We start from the raw sequence: 24657 nt of genomic DNA, 5'->3' as shown, positions 1-24657 counted from the left end.
TTCTGAAAGTCGATGATTTATAGCATCAGATACAAATATGTGAGGGATTCCACTCTGTGTGTGTGTGTGTGTGTGTGTGTGTGTGTGTGTGTGTGTGTGTGTGTGTGTGTGTGTGTGTGTGTGTGTGTGTGTGTGTGTGTGTGTGTGTGTGTGTGTGTGATGTCTGCTATGGCAGGAATGCCTCTAACCACCACTGTGCTCCTCATAACGGCCAGCAGACGCCCTGCTAAGACGTGTTCACACAGACATGCGCAGCCAAATATGTGAGCGCACACACATGAATAAAAAACTAAAACAAATGGAGAGACCAAGACAACCACACACACACACACACACACACACACACACACACACACACACACACACACACACACACACACACACACACACACACACACACACACACACACACACACACACACACACACACACACACACACACACACACACACACACACACACACACACACACACACACACCATGTATTGTTTTCCATCCTCCCACTGAGCTCCAGGTCAGGAGTCAGTGTGATCTGGCTCTGGGTTCCCTCAGCGCTGCTTCAGTCTGCAGCTTTTGTTTCACACTCGCTCAGAAAATGTTTTTTTTCCTTCTTTGTTCGGCTCAATAGTCTCGTTTGAAGCTGCTCACTGACCATTAAATCCTCTGTACATGTCAACAGTCTCTGAGATCGTCCTTTTCAGCTTTTTCCAGCTGAAGCAATGAGTGGCGAGCGAATCATTCTCAGGATTATGTAAGACTCGGATGATGGAAAAGCGTGTGTGTCCACCGAGCCCTGACCAATATCCTTCTGTCCACCAGCTTCCTGACAAAGGCCAACCAGAAAATTATTCTTTTATGGGGAAAATATTCAGTGACTTTTCCAGTACTCACCGGTCTGGTACAACAGGTCAGGATTTGAGCAGAAGTAGTGATTCTGTATCGGCCATGTTTGCTTCCAGTCCAGTTTTATTCCTCCGTTCTGTCCTTTCTGTAGTAAAATAGTCCCTCTCCTCCCCACAGCTGTACGTCTCCTCAGAAAGCCGCTTCAACACGCTGGCTGAGCTGGTGCACCACCACTCCACCGTGGCCGACGGCCTCATCACCACGCTGCACTACCCGGCGCCCAAGCGCAACAAGCCCACCATCTACGGAGTTTCACCAAACTACGACAAGTGGGAGATGGAGCGCACCGACATCACCATGAAGCACAAGCTGGGAGGAGGCCAGTACGGGGAGGTGTACGAGGGCGTCTGGAAGAAGTACAACCTCACCGTGGCCGTCAAAACTCTCAAGGTAAAAGATCCGGTGCTTCTGATCTCACGGTGGAAACACTTTGACGCCTCCCATGCTGCCATCTGGTGTCGTGTGGATGCAACTGCACACAGTCTCTGAGTTTGTTCTCCTGCTGGAAACTGCAGGAAGACACGATGGAGGTGGAGGAGTTCCTCAAGGAGGCCGCAGTGATGAAAGAGATCAAACACCCCAACCTGGTGCAGCTGTTGGGTAAATACCATCAAGTCTTCTTCTACTGAACCCAGAAAGACTTTTTCTAATGAAAGTAAAATAAATCTGGATGGATGGATGGATGGATGGATGGATGGATGGATGGATGGATGTATAAGATGATTGCATGGATCGGTGTAGGGATGGAGGATTGTATGGATATCGGATGGTTTGATATTGGATGATGGATGGATATTAGACAGACAGGCAGATTACAGTCAGCTCCTAAAAGTTATTCATCATGAGTTAAAACTGTTTTCATTATTTAAAAAAATGTAATTTCTTTATTTTTTTGCATCAGATTCTTCTGTGACAAACACATTTCACTACATTTAGTGTGTGTGTGCGTGCATGTGTGTGTGTGAGACAGGTGTGTGCACACGGGAGCCCCCCTTCTACATCATTACAGAGTTCATGACACACGGCAACCTGCTGGATTACCTGCGGGACTGCAACCGGGAGGAGGTGAACGCTGTGGTGCTGCTGTACATGGCCACGCAGATCTCCTCGGCCATGGAGTACCTGGAGAAGAAGAACTTTATCCACAGGTGAGAGTGACGACGCTCCCCACAAGGAGAATGAACTCCAGGAGGTCTGGTGGAGGTTATGAAAAGTCAAATCAACTTCTGCAGGTTTGCTTCCGACTCCGACGTATTGTTGGTGGAAAGGTCTTCCTCATTCCTGAGCAATGCTCACTTTCTTCATGAATAACAGGCGAGGCCAGTTTGTTCTGGCACGTTTAACCAGCGCTGAGGTGATTTACGTCTTTCGTATCTGCCAGACTGCGTTTCTAATATTTAAGCCCGACAAGACTCAGCTTGTGAAGGTCTGAAGAAAACCTGCGGCTGGAGCAAGAAGACAGGCTGTTGGGTTGATTCCCTCTTTTCCTACTGATAATATGTTTTGAGAGTTTTTTTTACAAATGGAGGGGCTTCTCTCACTTTCCCTCCTGCAGGGACTTGGCTGCCCGGAACTGTCTGGTGGGGGAGAACCACCTGGTGAAGGTGGCGGACTTCGGTCTGAGCCGGCTGATGACCGGAGACACGTACACGGCTCACGCCGGGGCCAAGTTCCCCATCAAGTGGACCGCTCCAGAGAGTCTGGCCTACAACAAGTTCTCCATTAAATCTGACGTCTGGGGTGAGTTTGATCTCAGTCGCACAACACTGAAGACACCAAGAGCTCGATGATGTAATACCACTGAGGACCTGTGGGGGCAGTGTTGAGCAGTGTAGTTACCTCAACAAGTGACTGGAACAGTTTATAAATGTCTTCACTTCCAGGATAAAGGATGCATGCCAGTGATTGTACCGTAGTTTTTACCTGCGTAAAGGACCCAACATTACATGTTTCTTTATGAGCAGCATCAGGCTTGACTTCTTATTTTGTGCTGGCGCAGCATTCGGCGTGCTGCTGTGGGAGATCGCCACCTACGGGATGTCTCCGTACCCCGGCATCGACCTGTCTCAGGTCTACGAGCTGCTGGAGAAAGACTATCGCATGGACCGGCCGGAGGGCTGCCCCGAGAAGGTCTATGAGCTCATGACGGCCTGTGAGTACCGCCCGTGGAGAGAAGCCATCTTTAAAACGACCGCTCTAATTGATTCCTTTCCCATCAGGTTGGAGGTGGAATCCTCTAGAACGTCCGTCGTTTGCCGAGACCCACCAAGCGTTCGAGACCATGTTCCAGGAATCCAGCATCTCTGACGGTCTGTGCTGCTTTCTGCTCTTTACAACGGACTTTTTTCTTTTTTCTTCTCGAGCCTCCTGGAATTGTGTTTTCAAGTGAAAATGGAAAACGTCCGTTGCGTTTATGGTGCTCGAAATCACTAATAACCCCACGGCCGTAGTAAACACTTCTTCTGAGTAGATGGACAATAACAACAATGGCGGCCTCACAGTCCATAATATCTTGGGACTTGGTAGTTTTATAGTTGACAGTCATCGTTTCATAGAAACGGACATCATTTTCAAAACGTTGCTGTGTAAACGCAAATTTTTTCTGAAACGAAAACAGAAAACCGTGAAGGCGACTTTAGAAAGACTCTGGAGCCTCTGACTTCTGATCAAACGGTTAGAAGACACTGGTGGACACGAGGGTTAATATTTGCTTGTCATTCACATTCACAACACTTCATCTTGGGATCATCCCTGATATGAAGCGTAGCTCTTTAAGATGCTGCTGGTTCCACCGTGAAGCAGCTGCAGACTCAAACAAACATTTTACTTCATAAAAACACAAAAAGATCAATGAGCTGAACGATGGAGGAAATGATAACAATTAACGACAACACGCTGCTGTTTAGATGAAAAGGTTCATAATTCATTATAAGACAGCTGTTTTTTTTTGTTGTTTCTGTTTTAATTTCTTTTGTTTTTGGGGGGATTACATTTTACACTGTTACTTGTTTTGTTAATGTTCCTTTGGGGAAAAAGTTTTAAACAGCCCCGGTGGACACAGCCCTTCTCAGCTTGGAGCAGTTTCACAGTTCAGCATTTGGCTTCAACTGGTTCTTCTTCAACATCTGCAGAGTTTGATTCCCCTCATGGCCTCGGTTGGGAATCGGTGCCGTCGATCAGGATTGAAGGATGTGAAGCAAGAGGAAATGAAAATGTGAAGCCGGCACGTCGTCTTGTGCGACGCCTAAAACGTGGGACATGTTTCCTGTGTGTGTTTCAGAGGTGGAGAAGGAGTTGGGAAAGAAGGAGAAGAAGGCGATGTTGGGTCCCATCCAGCAGGCGCCCGAGCTGCCGACCAAGACCAGAACTCTACGCAAGAACATGGACAACCGGGACGGAGACAGTCCAGGTGAGACACGAGCTCAAAGACGTTAACGAAGAATATCCTGATCACAATACCCAACAGCCGGAATCATCGGTATTCCAGAAACAGTTTGACGGGTTGTTTGTGATGAATTAATGAAAATAAATGCGTCGGCTCACAAAAGTACTTTAAGACTTTCTTCTTCTCCAGATAAATAGTTGATCTGGATCCAGTTTGACCACACCCTGTTTCCATGTCCCCCCTCAGACCCCGGGGACCCAGAGGCGGCCGTGTCCTCCCCCATGCTCCCCAGGAAGGAGCGCCTCCTCCTGGACAGCAACCTGAACGAGGACGACCGCTTGCTCCCCAAGGACAAGGACAAGACGCGCGGCAGCAGCTTCCTCAGCCTCATCAAGAAGAAGAAGAAGAACGCGCCGGCGCCGCCCAAACGCAGCTCGTCGTTCAGAGACATGGACGTCCACTCCGACAGGAGGGGGGTCACCCCGGACCCCCGAGACGGCGACGGCTTCAACAACGGAGCGTCTCTGACCACCAGCGACACAGCGCACGGACTGGACACCTCCTCAAGGTTCTTGGGCCCCAACAACAACGGAGGCATCGCCAACGGCGCCCCCAGCTACCCCGGACCGTTATACCCCCGAAAGAAGGGGGCGCCCGCCGTGCCTGGCCCGGGTGGGAAAGCCGCCACGACCCCCCCCAGCGAGGAGGAGACCCCCATTTCTAACTCCAAGAGGTTTCTGTGGTCCTCCAGCATGGCGGCGGGCTCTGACGGCACGGAGTGGAAATCTGTCACGCTGCCGCGAGACCTGGGCCAGCGCCACTTCGACTCGGGAACCTTTGGGGGGAAGCCGGCTCTGCCTCGCAAGAGGACCAGCGAGCAAAAGGGGGAGAACGCCCCCCGAATGGGCACCCTGACCCCCCCGCCACGTCTCAACATATCCGCCGACGTTTCGGCGTCCTTCCTGGGGAAAGACCCTGATCCCAGCCCGGGCTCCAGCCCGCAGGCCTTGACTCCCAAGGTGGTGAAGAGGCCGGGCCTGGGGCTGGAGAACTCCAAAACCAGCGCCCTCCACGCCGAGCTGCTCAAGTCCAACGTGTTCCCCGCCCTGGGGGCGGCGGGGGAGGAGTGCCGCGCCCGCAGGAACAAGCACTCGGTTGACTCCTCGTCCGTCAGGGAAAGAGGGAAGCTACAGAAACCCAAGCCTGCCCCGCCTCCGCCGCCCACCAACGCCAAAACGGGCAAGATCTCCCGCAGCCCCACCCAAGAACTGCCCTCGCCTTCCTCCGCCGCCCCGGACATCAAAACTAAGTGCCTCCCCGTCATCGCAGACACTCACCACACGTCTACGGCCGGCGACCACGCCCGCTCCGCCCTGAGTGACGGCACCAAGAAGCTGCCCACCTCCAAACCTCAACCGTTAAAGACCTCCACCTCCTCCACTTCCATGACCAGCTCCGCCTCCAGCCAGAGCCTCGGAGGCCCCGCCTCTTCGCTCTCCTCCCCCGGCGATCCCACCTCCCCCACCGCGTTCACCCCTCTGGCGAGAACCCGCTGCTCCCTCCGCAAGACGGCGCCGCGCCAGTCCTCGGAGCGCACGCCCAACTCGGCTGTGACGCGGGAGATGGTGCTGGAGGGCACGGAGCTCCTCCGCGCCGCCATCTGCCGCAACTCGGAGCAGACGGGCAGCCACGGTGCCGTGCTGGAGGCCGGCAAGAACCTGTCCAAGTACTGCGTGAGCTACGTGGACTCCATCCAGCAGATGAGGAACAAGTTCGCCTTCCGCGAGGCCATCAACAAGCTGGAGAGCAGCCTGCGCGAGCTGCAGATCTGCCCCGCCGCCACCGGGGGCTCCAGCGCGCAGCAGGACTTCAGCAAGCTGCTGTCCTCCGTCAAAGAGATCAGCGACATCGTTCAAAGGTAGCGCCGCCATAAACACCCAGACTGCCAAGGACGCTGAACTGTAACCAACCACAACCGCCCTTTGAGTCCGAGCACGAACAGTGGCGCCGGCCGAGCCGGTGGCCGGAGAGCCGAGGGCGAGAGCCGTGTGGAAACACTTACCGCCTGTGGCGACCACGTTTGGAGTCAAAGGAGGCGGAGTGGAGATTTGAACTATGAATGTTGTTCAGCCTGGACACCAGGCCCGGGGCCAAGTCAATCATTTTGTGTCTTATTGCAGATTTTGACACCTTTTTTCTCCTTCTGTCACCGACACGAGCATCAAACCTGTGAGAGTGATTCCTTACTGCCGACCACATTGAGCAAATCTAAAATTCTTCCTCCTGCACGCCGCGTTGCAGATCTTCTGCCCGTAAAGCGTCCCCCCCCCCCCCCCAGTCGTCAGCCAGCTTTCTGAGTGTTTCCGTACGAATACTTTTCGCAGTATTTGGAAACATGTGCCATAAAAGTAACAGCGGCAGCAAAGACAACTGAGGAGGAGGCGGAGCCAGCACTGCGGAGGCGGAGCCAGCGCCGCACAGGCCCCTGCGCCGTTCTGGTGCCTTCCACTCCATCGGTTCTGTCTGGTGTGGTTTCGACTGAATTGTGCCAAGTGGTTGACAAAATGTGTTAGATTGAAATGTTTGCCATACCAAAAAAAAAACATAAAAACTTTATCTCCGGTGTGTGCCGGAGAGGGACCAGGGTGCAAAAACTGTTGTTTTTAATTTGTCTTCTTCTTTTTTATGTCGTTTTCTCTCATGCCAGTCACAGAAGCCATCAGTAGCAGCTCGGCCGCTGAAGCCGCGTCTCTTCTCCGAGATTAAAGGTTTTGCGGCTGTTCCAGAGCCCAGAAAAAAAAATAAAAGTACAATAAAATTCTAGTGGAGTGTAAAATGTGTAAAGTGAGAGACTTTAATGAAATTCCACTGGTCGAGTGACTGCGATGACACGAGGAGTCGCACCCGACCACGAGCTGCCTCCACTTCAACATGGTACTGTCACTGTTGGCTTTTTCTTCTTTTTTTAAATTCCTCCCGTGTACCAAACATACCACTACTCTTTACCTTTGTGTTTAAAGCCTCTTCACCTGTTTGTTTGTTTTTTTGTTGACAAACTTTATTATTTGTAAATGTCTCTCTCTCTCTCTCTCTCTTTAGCCTCGGTGCAATTTTTGTTGCAATAAAAAAAAAAAAAAGCAGTCGTGCTACTTGAAATACACAAACTGAGTCTGGTTCTTTTTTCTATGTGACGACGTTTCAAGTGGAAACGTTTCGCTTTTCGTTTCAGGAAAGTTTTGCGTTTTCACTTGAAATTATTGTCGTGTGTGTGTGTGTGTGTGTGTGTGTGTGTGTGTGTGTGTGTGTGTGTGTGTGTGTGTGTGTGTGTGTGTGTGTGTGTGTGTGTGTGTGTGTGTGTTTTCCTGTTTCGGAGCAGTGGCCTGATCATGATCACGTGACCAACACGGGAGACCGACTCATTGAGCCGCAAAGTATTATGGGAAATAGTCAACTGCTTCAAAAGACAAAATATATATATATATATATATTTATTTTATTGTCACTAACGGCCAGTAAAATGTTTTTAAGCCTACCATGTCCAGTATTCCCAATTCAAAAAAATAAATACTTATTTACAATTATCTTCTGTATGCTAACGAGCCATGTGCGCGTGAGACTTGAAACGGAAGTGCTCCTAAAACTGGCGCGCAAGCTAAAGCTAAGGCTAAAGCACAAGCTAAGGCTAAAGCAGTGTGTCACGTTGGGTTTACATCCGGAAGGTGAAGATGTTGGTGCAACTCGCTCAGTGGAGCCACAAGCCTGAACAAACCTGCAGGTAAAGCTACATGCTAATGTTAGCTGCTAGCCATGTGTGTGTGTGTGTGTGCATATTAAAAAGAAGACTGCATTGTCACACTGAGTGAAAAAGGTAGGAAACGATTATTGTGTGATTTGTTGGGTTTATATTCCAGCAGAATGAAGTTGTAACGTTTTGTCACTAATATAAAATTCCTTGGGAGGAATGGAGGACGACACCTGCTAAAGTTAAGGAGACCGGGGAGGGTAGTAACATGGGGAGGGTTGTAACATGGGGAGGGTAGTAACATGGGGAGGGTAGTAACATGGGGAGGGTAGTAACATGGGGAGGGTTGTAACATGGGGAGGGTAGTAACATGGGGAGGGTTGTAACATGGGGAGGGTAGTAACATGGGGAGGGTTGTAACATGGGGAGGGTAGTAACATGGGGAGGGTTGTAACATGGGGAGGGTTATAACATGGGGAGGGTAGTAACATGGAGAGGGTTATAACATGGGGAGGGTTATAACATGGGGAGGGTTGTAACATGGGGAGGGTAGTAACATGGGGAGGGTAGTAACATGGGGAGGGTTATAACATGGGGAGGGTTATAACATGGGGAGGGTAGTAACATGGGGAGGGTTGTAACATGGGGAGGGTTGTAACATGGGGAGGGTTTTAAAACATGGGGAGGGTAGTAACATGGGGAGGGTTGTAACATGGGGAGGGTTGTAACATGGGGAGGGTTTTAAAACATGGGGAGGGTTGTAACATGGGGAGGGTTGTAACATGGGGAGGGTTTTAAAACATGGGGAGGGTTGTAACATGGGGAGGGTTGTAACATGGGGAGGGTTTTAAAACATGGGGAGGGTAGTAACATGGGGAGGGTTGTAACATGGGGAGGGTAGTAACATGGGGAGGGTAGTAACATGGGGAGGGTTGTAACATGGGGAGGGTTGTAACATGGGGAGGGTAGTAACATGGGGAGGGTTATAACATGGGGAGGGTTATAACATGGGGAGGGTTGTAACATGGGGAGGGTAGTAACATGGGGAGGGTTGTAACATGGGGAGGGTTATAACATGGGGAGGGTAGTAACACCATCACTTCCACCAAATAGGGATAAGATAGGAGTCATATGATGATATCAGTGTTTACCCACTTCCTCCCTGATCCCACATGGTTAGGGTTACCATGGTGATTACCAGGGCTGGGAACAGGCTTATGCACATTCTATAGAGAAAAAAAACTATTTTGAGGTATGAATGAGTGGCGTCGCTTGAGTTGATGACATTTCATAATAAAGGTTTCACAAATCTGAAGCTGTACTTTAATGAATATTTATCCTCGGTGGGATAATGGAGTCTAGATGTGAGACGTCTTCCTGAACATGTCGTTTTTACATCAATAAGTAGTTCTTTAAGCAAAAGTCGTTATTTTTCCCTTTAACTTTCCTCTTAATCACTGAATCAGAAGCTAAATTGAGCTTTGTGAATTTAACTATTTTATTTTTGCACTGATTGTGTACTGATCAGCTTTACCTGCTGTTTATTCAATCGCTCTTTTAATTGCAGCTTTATTTTGGCGGAGCCTTTGGTGTCTCATTCGTCTCTTTACGTTTCATAAAAGCTGTTTGTTTTGGTTTGAGGCTTAATGATGGATGAAAAAAATAATTAAATCAGAGAAGCATTGAAGTGATAATTTTTCTAAATAAAACTCAGACTGTCTGAAATTTTAATGTACATTTCCAAAATGAAAATCCATTTTGTGTCCTGGTGGTTGGGAACCCTGCTATATATTACACAGCAACATCAATTCTTGTAAATTCTGAATTCCTGATTTATACTTTGTCAACACTAGATATTGTACTTATTTGATTTCTTAATTTACTGCATAGAAGAAGTCATTATCTAAAGTTGGATTTCCATAACGAGAACCTTGTGAGTACTGACTGCAGCAGGCAGAAAACAAGACAAACAGCAACAGGTTATGTATAATTTATTTTTTCTGTCTAGAGTATTTCATCATTAAAATCAAAATGTCAACATTTTAAAATCATATACACGCAAGAACGCATTTAAATGTTAGCACAGCTCCTTAAAAATTTATACATATGTACGTTTGTTTCTTTTTGTACTTGAGGACAGACAGAAGCAGGAAGTGGTCACTGACCGCCAAGAGGTGGGACACAGGAAAAGAAAAGGAAGCTCCTCCCCCCTCCCCACCCTCTTTACACATTGGACAAACCAAGCTCCGCTTTCCGTAGAGTTAAGACAGGGATGCAGGCCCCTCCCATCAGGGGGCGGGGCATAACAAGACATTAAAGTGTCCCGTTCTTCCGCTCTGTACAGAATCTGGCGTGGGGGGGGGGGGGGGGGGGGGTCAGACATAAATACTAGTTTGCACATCATCTCAATCCACTTCCCCCCTCCACCAACCAGTAGTGTGCAGACGGGGGTGGGGGTGGGGGGGGTCTCTCGGTGTCTGTCCTTTTACATTTATTAATAGAAACTATGTTACAGGAACCCCACCCTCCACCCCCCCCCAGCATGAAATTACAGGCAAACCCACGAGCACACCGACTGTACAGATCCTGGGCGAAGCGCCAAATAAAGTTTCTAACCCAAAGTACAGTAGCGAGGTCATCACCAGTAGTTAAGAAGCAAATATATACAGCTGTCCAAACAGGGGGGGGCGCTATGGTACAGAGAAGGAAGCAAAGTAGTGACAAACGTTTGATTTTCTTTCTTTTTTTATAGAGACTTGGAGTTTCCATGCTGCTGCTGTCGTCGTCGTGTTACTGGAGGCAGAGAGACGGGCTCCTCGGCGCCGCTTCGCTTGGTTCAGGTTAAAGGAGTGTTACGCTCATTTCTGCACCCGTGTGAGTGTGTGACACCATGCTGCGGACGCCCAGTCTCAAAAACTTGCGTCTTCTGTTTATTCGTTTTTAGAGTGTTAGTCCTCTGGAATGGGTTTGATTGACCGAGTGAAGAGCGAGAGCAGCCAGAACAAAGATTCAAGAGTAATAATTATAATAATAATAAGGCAACAAACAATGAGAAAGACAGAATCCATTGATATGTGAAAACATGAGGGGAGGGGGGAGGGGGTGAGGAGAGCTGGTGCAAAGGAAGTGACAGAACCGTGACAAGATCTCACAACACTCTTCCTCACGTTGATATCTCAGCTGAGAGGCTGCAGGTGAAGGAGTTCATTCATTCATCTTCCACTCGGTCGCGCCTACGGGCAGTTTTAGATTCATCAATTAACCTCGAACCGGGGAACTCGCCGTGAGGTGAGCGTACTAACCACTGCACCCCAGCTTGATATAATGCATCATCCCTCCTTCAAGCCCCCCCTCATGTCGTCACATCTTCAGTCAAAACTTCAGTGCCGAGCAGCAGAAAGTGAATAAAAAGCGGGTTTGAATCCACACACACACACTCCCCCCCCCCCCCCGTGATGTGGCTGCATGACGGCTTGTTGATGAACACATGAGGCATGCAGGAGAGGTGGAGGGTGATGAAACCGAACGCTGAGCTTTTACACATTAAAATAAAAGAGTCTGGGTTTGTTATGAACATTTAAAGTGTCAGTGACCCGAAAGAGAGAGAGAGAGAGAGAGAGTGTGTGTGTGTGTGTGTGGTGCTGTGATGAAGAGGAGTTGTGTGATGATGTACACTGAGCAGGTTAAAGAGGAGGATGAGGAGGAGATGTAGTCCACACAGCTCAATCTGGCCCAAGTTGATATTTGCCCTCCTGCCCCCCTCCCCCTCCCTCTGGGTGCAGTGGGGGGGTGGATGGAGGAGGAGGAGGGGTGGATGGAGGACGAGCAGGAGAGAGAGAGAGAGAGAGGTCATTAGCAGCCGCAGCCTTCCCTCTGCGGTTGTGGTTCGCTGGTTAGCCGGCCTCCCTGGGGGGCCGACGGCTTGTGCTGGACCCCCGACTCAGCGGCGTTCAGGTCCAGGCTGCCGTCCTGGATGTTCTGGTAGATCTTCTTAGCCGCTTCCAGGAAGGCGTCCTCCACGTTTTCTCCCCTGAAAGCAGAGCGGCGAGGTGAGGCGACGAGGGTCAGCGTGGGGGGGGGGGGGGGGGGGGGGATCGCCTGGCAGACTTACGTTTTGGCGCTGGCCTCCAGAAACAACAGACCTTCAACCAGAAAGAACAAACAGGAGTCAAACTACAAACTCAACAGTTTCACGTGAACCTTTGAGCAATGATCTGCTTCAGTCATAATTTCTGAATGATTTATGGGTTTGCCTCATAACGGCCCCGCCCTACGCTGCCTCTGATTGGCTGCACAGTAAACAGACATTAACCAATCAGATCAGAGGCGGAGGAGGGCGGGTCCAGGCTCCACGGTCGGAGCCAGACTGCCTGAGTGGAGCCCAAATGTCCGGGTTGATTTGGTGGTGAAACTTCAAAATAAAAGCTCACCATTCTCTTCGGCGAACTGCTTGGCTTCTTCGTAAGTGACGTCGCGCTGCGCCTCCAGGTCTGCCTTGTTTCCAATGAGGATGATCACCTGACGACAGACCAGGAGTGAGAAGACTGACCTGAGTGGGCGGAGCCTCGCCGGCGTTCACTGGACCGGCACCTTACTGCTGTGAGGAGTTTAGCATTTCAAACTAAAACTTCATTAATACCCTACAACAGCATTAGTTTGTTCTCAGATTTTTTATAAACTTCTTAAAATAATGTATTTTAGTGTATTTAATTTAGCAAATAAGTACAGTTTATTTCTGAAGTGCATTTCACTGATAATAAAAATCAAAGTCCTGTAAATAAAAAGGAGCAATAAACCAAGAATAATCTAATAAAATCCGTATGATGATTTACAGCTGATGGTATTGACCATGAAAACCCATTAAAGAAGCCGCAGCTTTGATAGAACGAGGAGAGGAAGACCACGCTGGGCTGACCGGACGTTTTGAAGGCAGATTAGGATTTTAATCCCAGTACTCACAGTATTGGGGTTGGTGAGGTTCCTGGCGTCGGTCAACCAGCTGCTGAGGTGGTTGTACGTACTTCTCCTGCACACGGAGACAGGTGGAGGACAAACGTTACCATGACAACATCCTGCCATCGCTGAGGAGGCAGCAGGTGCAACAAGCAGGAAGTGACAACATGTCGACTGTCTTCAGCCTTATTAATCTTTCTATACGACTCAATCTGAGGTGTAACCAATCAGAATGCAAAGATTTACAGGAGGAGGACAAGATGTTTGTGGAATAAGAGGAAGGAGGAGATAAAGAGGGAGGTGATGCACTGTGGTGACGAGGGGAGCGGCAGAGAGGAAGAGGACGAGAAGAAGGAGGACAAGAAGAAAATTGAGAAAAATTGAGGAGGAGGAAGAATTAATGTTCATATTCATAATAAAATACAATAGAAAAGCTAATTTTCCCATAATAAACAACTAAACTAAAATTTAATTTCATCATTCAAATTGAAGTTTGGGTGAATTTTATTCTTTATATTTTAAACTAACATGAAGACAAAAAAATGTATTAACTCAGAATATTGCAGTATTTCATAAGATCCTATTTTAGTTTAACTTGAGGCTAAAATCCTCACAGTTAAAAGCTCCAGGTTTAAAAAGTCTCACTGCTCAGGAACACGTTGGAATCTGCCTCAAGCTGCATGGAGATGGAAGATCCAGAACCGTGACGAGTTTCTAACTAACATGAGATTTTCTAGAGTCTTTCTGTCCTCGGAGGATCAACTTCTCAGAGCTTTCTGAAGAACCAAGATAAAGAAATAAGTTGCCAGCGTCCCGACGGGTTGAAAGGTTTTTGTTTTCACTAAATTCTCTCATTTCACGTTGAGGTAAAGAAAACTGGGACTCTGGTTTAACCTGAAGCTCCAGGTAATAAACCCAGGCTGAACAAGTCCTCCTGTGTCTCCTCACAGCTCAGCAGGACGACTGAAGCTTTCAGCAGCTCTTCCTAAAGGCCTCCAGAGGTTCCTGACTTCTGCTCGCTGCCGTGGCTCTTATTTTTTAAAGTCGCCTTTCTGAGCCCGTCTGCAGCTGAAACATTCCACATGTTGACGTGTGTGTTTGTTCAGCGTAGCCCTGACGGAATCTCACAGTTTGTCCAGGAAGCTGGAACACAATCTACAAGACAAACTGGTCCTATTGGTCCAACTGGGTGGACCGAGTCCTTATCAGACCCACGTCTATGGCGGGAACCTCCCACGCAGCACGGCGGCGGTACCTGGTGATGTCGTAGACCATGAGTGCCCCCGCGGCGCCGCGGTAGTAGGAGCGGGTGACGGCCCTGAAGCGCTCTTGTCCCGCCGTGTCCCAAATCTGCAGCTTGATCTTCTGCCCGCTCACCTCGATTATCCTGGTACCGAACTCCACGCCGATGGTGTGAGGGCAGTCTGCCATGACTGACAGAGGACACCAGGTTGAGCTTCCATTTCATTCCTCGCACGGATCACTTTGCCCTCAATGTTCAGATGTTAGTACAAACATACTGGCCAATACTTCACTTTCTTTGAGAAAGTATTTAACCCACTTATTTTGACAGTCACCATAATAACAATCCACCGTGGTGCTTTTATTTTGACAGTCACCATAATAACAATCCACCGTGGTGGCCTGTCCACTGTTACAGCATCTTGTGTACAAACTACTTTTCAGCACTTCAGATGTTTCTGTGTAAAAGGACATCGTTTTCAAAACATGGAAATGTGAAACTTTTCTGAAACAAAATCCCAAAAGTATGCGTTTTAACTTGAAATGTTGTCGTGTAAACTCAGACTCAGCTATCACTCACAAGCACTTCTGCGTCTACAGTTCAGTTGTGTCTCCAGGTTATTTTCATTCACATGTTTCTGTGGATATCCTGGGGATCGCTGCACTTGACATAAACTCCAGCTTCTGGGCTGCATGAGACTCGGCGGGACCGCTTTGGGCCGGAGGCCGTATGTTTGACACCCTGCTCTGAAGATGACTCTGACTCTGAAGTAAACACATTCAGAATGAGATCTATAGAAAAGTGACATTGAGAAGCATTTCCAAATTCTCTGTGTGTGTGTGTGTGTGTGTGTGTGTGTGTGTGTGTGTGTGTGTGTGTGTGTGTGTGTGTGTGTGTGTGTGTGTGTGTGTGTGTGTGTTGGCAGGATGTAATCGTGGACAAGTGAATGAGGAACACAGCATCTGGCTTGCTAATAGTAGCACTAAACAAAGTGAGCTGAATGGTAATGGGAGGCTGCAGCTGTCTCATAGAAGAAGAGACTCTCACTGTTGAGCTCACACTCCTCTCTCATGCCAGCGACTTCCGCTGCCGTATAAAGAAATGCGAAGCCATTTACACACTCCAGTTGAACCTGGCAAGCACGCCGCGCACCGCAGCACGGAGGAAAAGCTTCTTTTTTTTTTAATAAAGCGAGGCGGCACTTACATTTCTTTTCTGTGAACTGGTGAAGCAAACATGACTTCCCTACCCCCATGTCCCCTGTGGAGGGAGAGAGGGAGAGAGAGAGCGAGAGAGAGAGAGAGCGAGAGAGAAGAGAGAGAGAGAGAGAGAGAGAGAGAGAGAGAGAGAGAGAGAGAGACCAGGTCAGGCAGTAACAACATTTAAACTCTTCCTGTTTTACTGCAGGCATGATTACAGAAAACAGTCTAGAATTAGGATTCTGTTCTTCTTTTCTGCCCTGAACCAAATTCTGTGCGTCTCAAATTTGAATATCAATGACAAGTTCTTTTTTTTGACCCATTAAAGTGATAATCACGTCTTTCTGTATTTCCATGATTCAAGATGGGATTAGAAATAAATCTGAAATTTGTGTTCAAGGTTTGAATTTAATCGAGGGAGGAAAAAAACAGCTTTTGCATTTTGTTCCAATATTTGAGATGCAGCTCAAATACAAAAAAAGAACCAATAAGTAAATGCAATTTGAGGTAAATAATCATGAAAATGACCTCACATTAAAGCTACATAATATTATTGAAAACCTGATCTTTTATAATCCATAAAGGATTGTGAGCGCTTTACTCAAGCCAAAGGTCTCAGTTACTTTCATAGTTTCAGGGGAAGAAACACCAACAGGTTGTATTATTTACTTTAGTAGAATTCCAAGATTTCTTAGCTTTAGTGTCCCACTGATTCTCTTCACTTAACATTTGCAATCCATCTTATTTTACAAGTACATTTTCCTAGTTCATGGAAAATGTAGTAGTTTGTGTGTTTTATATAAGATAGAATTATACATTAAATAAGTATATCTGTAAATACCCACCGATGGTAATCCTTTGCCAATACGGGCCTACACACCCAAACTTTCATCTACCCACCCACCAACCTACGTCTCACTCTACCTACATACTAATGCACCAACCTCCCCACCCATGCATCTATCAAACAAACAGATATGGCCTGCTCGTACACATCAATAACAACAACGTGTATTTACACAGTATGGATGGAAAATGTGCTTTATAAGGGGGGTCACAGACGAATGTAAAGAAAGTGAAGAGAGGCTCCCTGGATGAACTTGTTTATCATCCAGCTCGGAGCTCCGGGAGGATTCTGACAGGAGGGTAAACAACCTTGAGCTATATCAGCTGCTGCTCACCTCTGTGAATGTTTGTTCATTGTGCAAGCAGCAACGGTTTCACTTCAAGTTTCAAACAAACAAAAAGGAAAACCTAAATAACAGATAAACTCCATATCAGCAGATACAGGCCTCTTGGAGGATCCAGCCCAGAGTGATGAGATTCAGCTCCTCTGGAAACCTCCTTGGCCCGTCTCTGTACTGCAGTACAGTATAGTAATACACACAGGCGGTGTTTGCTTACCGATAATGATGTATTTGAAAATGTAGGAGTAGTTGTACGGTGCAGTGGCCATTGTGGCTCTGAAAGACAGCAAAGAAAACACAGTTCAAGTTAAACCTTTGAGTACTACTAAAAAGATTTTTGGTCTCAACAATGTTTTGTTCCTCTCACAATAAATGACCTTGGTCGTCTGTAGCGCTGACATTTTAACAATGATCCTCTTCAGACCTCTTTTAGAATTGTGCTCATATAAACTAAAGATCTGAGTGGTTCACTGCTCAGCAGCAAACTGCTGCAAATAATGGAAATAAATAAACCCTCACGGAGTCCTCAAACCCGAACATAGAACTAAAAATATATTTTAATCAGGATGAAAACATGGATCACTTTTCCACTAATCACCAATCAAATAATCATGATTTTGCTGCTGTGCATTTTAAACGCTATACCTTTAATAATTTGTGTTGGTATTTTGATATATACTTTGACAGAACGAGGCATTTGTAGGATGAGCAGCAGAGCCGAGTCTGTGGATTGGATCCATGACAAATCTGTCCATAAATTCCTTTTTCTGTGTAGTTTATGTATAATTCTTATTAAATGTGTTAATTGCATCTACATGATTTTCTTCTGTTCTTGTAACGTCGTACCAAGAATCCGTCATTGGAGTTCACAAATCAAGCAGTCGGACAGAAACCAAAGTGCTTCAAATAAACAAACAAAAACATTCAAAGCAACAGACATCCAGAGAAGGAACGTTCACACTGGACTTCAGATCTTGCATTCTAGATTTTGTGACGCTGCAGCCTATCAATTCCCTTGTGGAGAAGTATTAAGTGAGTAAAAGTCAACCGAATTTGAGAATTCAAAGCAAACTTCCTACGCATATCATCTCGATCCAAAGAGGAGCAATATAAATTATGTTTCTATTCACTCATTACCGACACAGTCAACAGTTTTTCAGCACAAGTTGGAGTAGATTCCAGAGTGACTTCACCAAGTCACAATTTAAATAGTCACATCAGACATTGGCTGGTCACGAGTTAGCTGCTGCACTCATTGAATATAGCGAGTGTAACAAACCACATTATTGCGTATGGAATCTCACCAGATATCATGCAGCTCCACTCTCACAGGATCTTAAAAACTCAATGCCGTTTTAACAGATTTTAATATTCCCTGTTGAGCAGAGGACCTGGTAGAAAGATGTTTGGGGCAAATTGAGCCAGGCAGCGATGCAGCCAGGCATCCGGGTGGTTTACAACAGTCACAACATTCATCTTTTATCTATTAAGCTTCATTCAATTAAGATCTTGCACACACACCAACACTTACACCTCTGGGTTGCCTTTCTCAGTTTGTTGCACCAATTATTGCATAGGTTTGTCTTTTGTTTCATTTAAGCCCCGTTTACACCACAACGAATACGAGGGTATCTGCAAAACTTTCTGCCCTTCTGGGGGGTCCGTTTACACGACACCAGTGTTCTGACCCACTGTATCTGTGAAGTTTTATCTCCACTCCCAAAGTGGGAAGATTCTTTCACGGTCGCTATTCCTTCCTGCAGAGACTGATTGGAGGATATGGAGCGCATCTCCCTCTCCCTCCGCTCATCCAGTTATAAACAAACATGGCCGACCTGTAGTGGTTTGACTCATGGTCATATTCTAGTTTAATAGTGGAGATTCTCCTCTGATCGCATGCGCTGCGTCATCAGTCCATACGGATGTGAGGTTCTCTCCATTTTATAGTGTCTTGTTCTCTGCACACGTCTGTTTAGTTTCATTACAAAATCAAGCAACAGCGCCCTCCCGTGGCCCGGCATAATAACTACATCATTGTCAGTGTGTCTGCTGCTGCAGTGTAAACACACTCCTTTTTTTTTTTTTTTAGCGGATTAGGTGTTGTCCTGAAACGTTGTCGAGTAAACAGGGCCTTAGTCACACTTTCAGTCATCCGTGGCTGATTTGCATGGTGGGGGAAGCACATAAGAATACAACCAGGCCTCATTATTGGCCGAGCCTAAAAATAGCAGTATCTGTTACCTGGTGATGCTTCCCGTTTCACAGTCGACTCCCAACACTGTCAGAGCATGCAGGGAATAGCAGTCTTATTTCTCACACTGTATCACCAGCACAGGTTGAAGACAACTTTCACAGATGTGCTCAGAAATAAATGATCACTTCCTGTAAAGCTGTTTTAGTTTTTTGGCTTATGATCAATTCCAACAGCAAATTCCCTTCGTAATGAAACCTTCCTAACCCGCGTTGGATTTCTGTATGAAGGAGCTGCCATAGACAAGTAAATATTTCAAACTTAATCGTTCAGCGGCCCCGCGTTCCCAGAAAATACAGTCTGCCTTAAACCTCTCTCTAATCGGACGCTTAATGGAAACTTGTGCGTGGAACTGAAATCACTGATGCATCACAGAGTCATGCTGCTGTTACACTCTTACTTCTATATAGACGGTTTCTTGACCGTGTTTGACCGTCCAGATTAATGCTGACACAACCACAAGAAATGTGGAAGAGGTATGGTAATAGAAACTGGAGGGAGAAACGATGGAAATAGAGCAAGCGAGTACAAAAAAGAAAAAAAATGATAATGGAGGAGCCGGGTGACTTATAGACGAGCGGAGGCACTAACTACTTGAGCAGGAAATACAGCAGAGCTGCGAGACTGTTCAGCTGAGATAAGTCAAGATAAAAGGTGTCACATAAACCCAGGCTCTATTAAAAACTCCTGGTAAATACTGATTGACTACAGTTACAACCCTGTGAAGGAAACAAGTAAACTCCGAAGCCTGATTTGTCCGGATGTACGACAAAAATAACAGGAAAAATTGATCGAATGAAGACGTCTGGGATGACTCACATGGTTTCTGTTGTGATACTTTCCAGAAACAAAGCATGAAAATCTAATAAGACGACGTTTGCAGGGCAACAAGTTGAATTTATGACTTGGCTGACATTTACATCTCTCCAGAAACTCAGCAACAGTGACATCTCAGGCTAAGAACGTAAACAAAATCATAAATATTATTTATATAAATAATTATTTGCTACTTACAGGTGAAGTTAGACTATATTTCACGTACTTTCTAAACTACCTCAAGTCTGCTCACACCTCTTGATCACATTGAACATGCTTCATACCAGAGAAGAACACAACAAGCCAGCTACACAGTTAAACGACGGTATCCTCGCTAGTCCGCCACAGAAACACGAGTCTGTTTTATCAATGTGTAAGACACTGCTTTACCATCTCGCAAACACACCTGAATCCATGAATAAAACAAACACATTCTAGGGAATCACTGATTCCACTTTTTTTTTTTTTTTTTTAATGGCAATTGGAAGCACTAACCTTTAGTTATTAGCCAAAACAGGGATCCCATTCGAGTACTTATTAAAAGGCATTAGGTCTCATTTATACTCCATACACAATACTGGTATCCCCAACGCATTCAAATCAAACTTAAACTACATTCTGGCTAAAGTGACATAGTTTACCTGGGGACACTGTGATCCAGCCCAGCCTGGGAGGATATCACAGCTCATTATGACATTGTCTGAACACTTAACTTAACTTTAAGGCTTTAAGAAGTTGATAGGCTATGTTGAGCCTGAATGCATGATAGTACAATATACCACCAATAACATACACATAAGACTGACTGAACTGCAATAGATTCCAAATTCAAAGTTTGTGGACTTTATTTTATTTTTTTTACATTTGAAGGAAAGATGCAATTAATTCACAGAAATAATTTAGAACTGATCGAGATGAACTAAAGATAAATATATAATAATTGACTGAAGACAATATAGTGTTTCTACTTGGTGCAAAGGATGCTGTTACTGCAATACCAGACAACATTATGGTATATCAAATGTGGAATCTCAAACCTAATGCCACGCAGCCCTACACAGGCATTTTAAATCCAATGAAGGACTTCAGATGGCTCTCAACACACGCAACACCTTTCAAGGACAATGTTTAAATTCTAATGATAAAATAAATGTGCTGAATTCAAATGGTGACAGTACAATCAGTCTATTGTTTCTATCATTTGATGCATTATTTAGCTAAAAGGATAATCCATTAAACATGATTGAAGGAAGTCAAACAAGCGTATAAAATCACAGAAAATGTCCCTCACAGCCATTTCCCTGTAAGATCCCAGTTGAACGTTTCATGGCCTTTTTCTGAGCTGCCTTGTGTCACATGACCCTCATGTGGCCTCTCTGTTCTGTGTGGTGGGAAGGGAAACTATTAGAAAGAGGGAGAGACACGGGGGATATCGCCAACAGGAGTAAAATCTGTGCCACTCTTCTACAAACGTTTCAGTTTCTTTGTGCTTGTGACGTGGAAATAGGCCCGGTGACGACCCATCAAGGAGAAGGCGAGTCAAGTCATGTGACCAGACTGCAGGCTCAGCACTTCACCGTTACTCGACAACACACTGAATCCGTTTCCAGAAAAACACTGCCGCTGCCAGTCCTGCTCTCAACAGTCACTCCCCAAAGAGGGGAGAAGTGGAGCGATGACCGCCATGGAACTCACGACACACATGCACAAAGCCAACAGACTTCGAAGGTTTTCAGCAAACTTTAGAATAGATTTTTGGATGTTATTAAGACCAATTAGAGCCAATGAGGATGTGAGTCTTGAGCACATCTCGGACGTCATTGCTCTTCATTTTCCCACTCATCTAATCTCTGGACTGAGGGCCACTGAACTTCACTGTTGGGCTTGTGGATCATTGAAACAACCTTTATAAAGGGATCAAAATAGAAAGCACCATTTTTCTTATCTCCCATTAAAAAAAAGCATCAATTATTAGTGTGTCTTTGCAGGTTTTTCATGGAACTTTGTCATTCATTTTAAAGAGAAGCAACCTTTCAAATGACTAATACATCTTCTGATATGTTTTTGTGTATAATCAGTAGATCAGTCAATATTAGAAGCGTGCCATAAAAGAAGTTATAAGATGTTCAGGCCCACTTTTAAACTGAACTGCCTACTTTCAGGCTCTGGCAGCATATATATGAGGAGCTCAGTATAGCTGTGATCAAACATATTGATATAGGATACATCGTGACGGCTGGATATGGTTATTATTAAAGTAAACTAACACAACTGGTGCTTGATATATTAGTGCATTTACGTTAAGCCTCCTAAGATACAGAACACCGACATGACAAATAGAGATGATGCAGCATTTTGTGTTTGCCAAGGTAGTTCTGCCCACACTTCCTTCACTCTGGTCCAACAACACTTTCCTCCGACATTAATATATATATATATATATATATATTTTTTTTTTTTTTTAGCTTGTTTACATCCGCCGTTAGGAAAAGTACATCTAAACTAGAAGGCTAACACGCCTGTGAGCTAAGGAATTAGCGTCCGGAGCTCATCCACAACGAGCACTGCAAATAATCAAGACGTTATCGTGGCTTCCAGAGAAAACACGGGACTTAAAGTAGGCGATTAAAGTGGCCGGTGAGCTTCACAGGGGAGACGCGGTGTTAACTCGTTAATGTGGCGGACAAACACCGCGGTGCAAAGTGCCACTAGCTCATAGCCTTAGCCTCGCAACCGGCGAAATGACAGAGTCGGTTTGTTTCGCTCCCCGCCTGCACCGACCACACACACCCCGCCAGCTAGAGAGAGGAGGTAAACAAACACGGGGAGACGCGGTCTCAGTCAGAAAGCTGCGCGGCCGGATTTGTTTCGGTTTTCACGGCCTTAAAGCGGTTTTGAAACCCAAGTTTACGTTAGCCTGTTAACCTGCCCGACCCACGGACGCCGCCTGTCACATAAATCACATTAATTACGTCGGTTACCTGTATTGGCACACATCCAGCGGGAACATTTACGCTAATTATTGTGAATCGGGCGATAAGAAAAACAAACTTGGCCTCAGCGTAATTTCACAATAACCACTGGACTTAACGGAAGCTAGCGATAGCATTAGCACGCTAGTTTATCTGCTAAAGGAAGACGGGTGTCACATTTTCATGGTTACTACAGTATCGCGGTCCATCTTAGTTATATCAACATTTTCTAACCGGTTCACTCGTAAAATCACCGCTTCTGGACGTTGACCGCAGATGATGCTAAGATCTAGCGAACGTTGTTAGCTCTCCAGCTAGCTGCTGCTGGCTAACGGGAGGCTCGTCAAACACTCCCAGCTGCCTTACGATTTATACACAAGCATCCCTGCGGGGACTGGACGTTGTTTGGGGGGTTTGTGCGCCCGGTGGAGGCGCTCCCGTGTTGTGTCCTTACCTTGAACTGGGTGTTTTGAAGCTTTAGTCGGGCTGTTCGGTGGAGGAGGAGGGCAGGTTATCCTGGCTCAAATCGGTTCTGTGAATCCAAGATGGCCGCGCTCGGCACAGGGTTTCCTCCGCTCGCTACAATGGGCTCGCGGGACAAAGAGCCGAGTCTGCGGCGGCGAGCCTTGGCCAATTAACACGCAGTGATTCACGGAGGGCGCGAGCGCACCTGTGCAGGTGTAGCGACAACATCACGCCTCGCACCATGATGTCATCTGTTAGAGTGCGGCATGAGCACACCTTCGCAGGTGTAGTGACACACCATGATGTCATCTGTACAGAGCTTTCCATTAAGTAACGTTACAGTTACATTCACTTAATTAGACTCAATTACATGTTTAAGGATGTTTTGGAAAATACTTCTACCTAAATTTAATTATACTCACAATGAAAGAGATACTTTATGCTTTTAGTTGAGTTTATTTATCTGTATAACATACCTCCAATAAAGTACTCAAGTACATCTCAAGTATCTAGAACTCTCACACATCTAGGAACTTTGAAGGATTCTAGAACTCTGACAGACTCAAAACTTTTGCCATAGCTACTCTAGAGCACAGAGATCTTTGAGAACTATGCTACATTGGTTATCTGTCATATTCTAGATCATGAACTGTCACATATTTGAGAACTCTTACACGTATTAAAAACTTTGCCATATTCTGGAATTCTGTGACTTTCTGGAACTGTGATGTTCTGGAACTCTGTCATACTCTCTAGAACTCTGTCATATTCTGGGCTTTGCCATATTCTAGAACTCTGTCATACTCTCTAGAACTCTGTCACATTCGGGAACCCTGTGACTTTCTGGAACTGTGATGTTCCGGATCTCTGTCATCTTCTAGAACTATTTTACAACTCTTGCACATTATAACACTTTGACATTCTCTTAAAGAGTGGCATATTCTAGACCTCTTACACGTTCTAAAACTTTGATATATTTGGGAACTCTTACATATCCTAAAGCTCTCATGTATTGTAGCGCCCTCAGACTTTCTAGAACTTTGCATTCTAGAAGTCTTATTCTGAAACATTGAGATATATCTGAGCTTTGTCATATTTGAGGATACTCACAAAGTCTCCATCTCTGACATATTCTTGAACTTTGACACATTCTGGAACTCTGACATTGCTCTTTTAGAGCTCTAATGTATTTTAAATCTCAGACAGATTCTAGAACTCTCACACGTTCTAGAATTCTTAAACATTTTAAAACTTGACATATTGTTTATATCTGGCATATTCTAGAACTCTTACTTTCGTCTAACACTCCCACACATTCTAGATCTGGTTTTAGAATTGTGACGCACTCTACAAGTCTTATAAATTGTGAGACGTCAAGATATTCTAGAACTCTTTTTGGAACTTTGACATATTATAGAGCGCTCACACATTTTAGAACTCTTCAACATTTGAAAACTTTGTCATATTTCTGAAGTCTGGCTATTCCACAACTTTGACACATTCTGAAACTATGACATAATTTAGAACTCTGATATAAGTG

At 45.8% G+C, this 24657-nt stretch overlaps 2 protein-coding genes across 4 annotated transcripts in view; one reads left to right on the top strand and one right to left on the bottom strand.

Moving 5' to 3' along the window:
* Positions 1-7449, top strand: part of abl1 (c-abl oncogene 1, non-receptor tyrosine kinase) — a 51767-nt gene extending 44318 nt beyond the window's left edge. For both annotated transcript variants that reach the window (XM_080476527.1, XM_080476528.1), the window contains 8 exons: positions 1022-1294; positions 1420-1504; positions 1875-2052; positions 2460-2644; positions 2904-3056; positions 3124-3213; positions 4185-4313; positions 4536-7449. In XM_080476527.1, coding sequence (XP_080332653.1) covers positions 1022-1294; positions 1420-1504; positions 1875-2052; positions 2460-2644; positions 2904-3056; positions 3124-3213; positions 4185-4313; positions 4536-6211 — 2769 coding nt within the window. In that variant the 3' untranslated portion in view covers positions 6212-7449. The remainder of the gene's footprint in view (positions 1-1021; positions 1295-1419; positions 1505-1874; positions 2053-2459; positions 2645-2903; positions 3057-3123; positions 3214-4184; positions 4314-4535) is intronic.
* A 2557-nt stretch (positions 7450-10006) lies between these two features.
* On the bottom strand, positions 10007-23238 carry rab14l (RAB14, member RAS oncogene family, like). 2 transcript variants are annotated; one of them, XR_013935867.1, is made up of 9 exons: positions 23107-23238; positions 16831-16889; positions 15434-15487; positions 14240-14417; positions 12991-13057; positions 12462-12549; positions 12143-12173; positions 11554-12061; positions 10780-11143 (listed from the first exon to the last, which is right to left on the bottom strand). XR_013935867.1 is itself a non-coding variant. In XM_080477400.1 (8 exons), the coding sequence occupies exons 2-8, from the start codon at positions 16880-16882 to the stop codon at positions 11884-11886; spliced, it is 648 nt and encodes a 215-aa protein (XP_080333526.1). In that variant the 5' UTR covers positions 16883-16889; positions 23107-23238; the 3' UTR covers positions 10007-11883. The 2 variants fall into 2 exon arrangements, 1 of the variants encoding a protein (XP_080333526.1); XM_080477400.1 differs by having other exon boundaries at positions 10007-12061.
* Positions 23239-24657: the final 1419 nt, after the last annotated feature.

Source organism: Lipophrys pholis (genome assembly GCF_963383615.2).
Source record: "Lipophrys pholis genome assembly, chromosome: 12".
Classification (NCBI taxonomy): domain Eukaryota; kingdom Metazoa; phylum Chordata; class Actinopteri; order Blenniiformes; family Blenniidae; genus Lipophrys; species Lipophrys pholis.
Note: the sequence above shows the minus strand (reverse complement) of the source record. Positions and strands in the feature narration are given on the sequence as shown.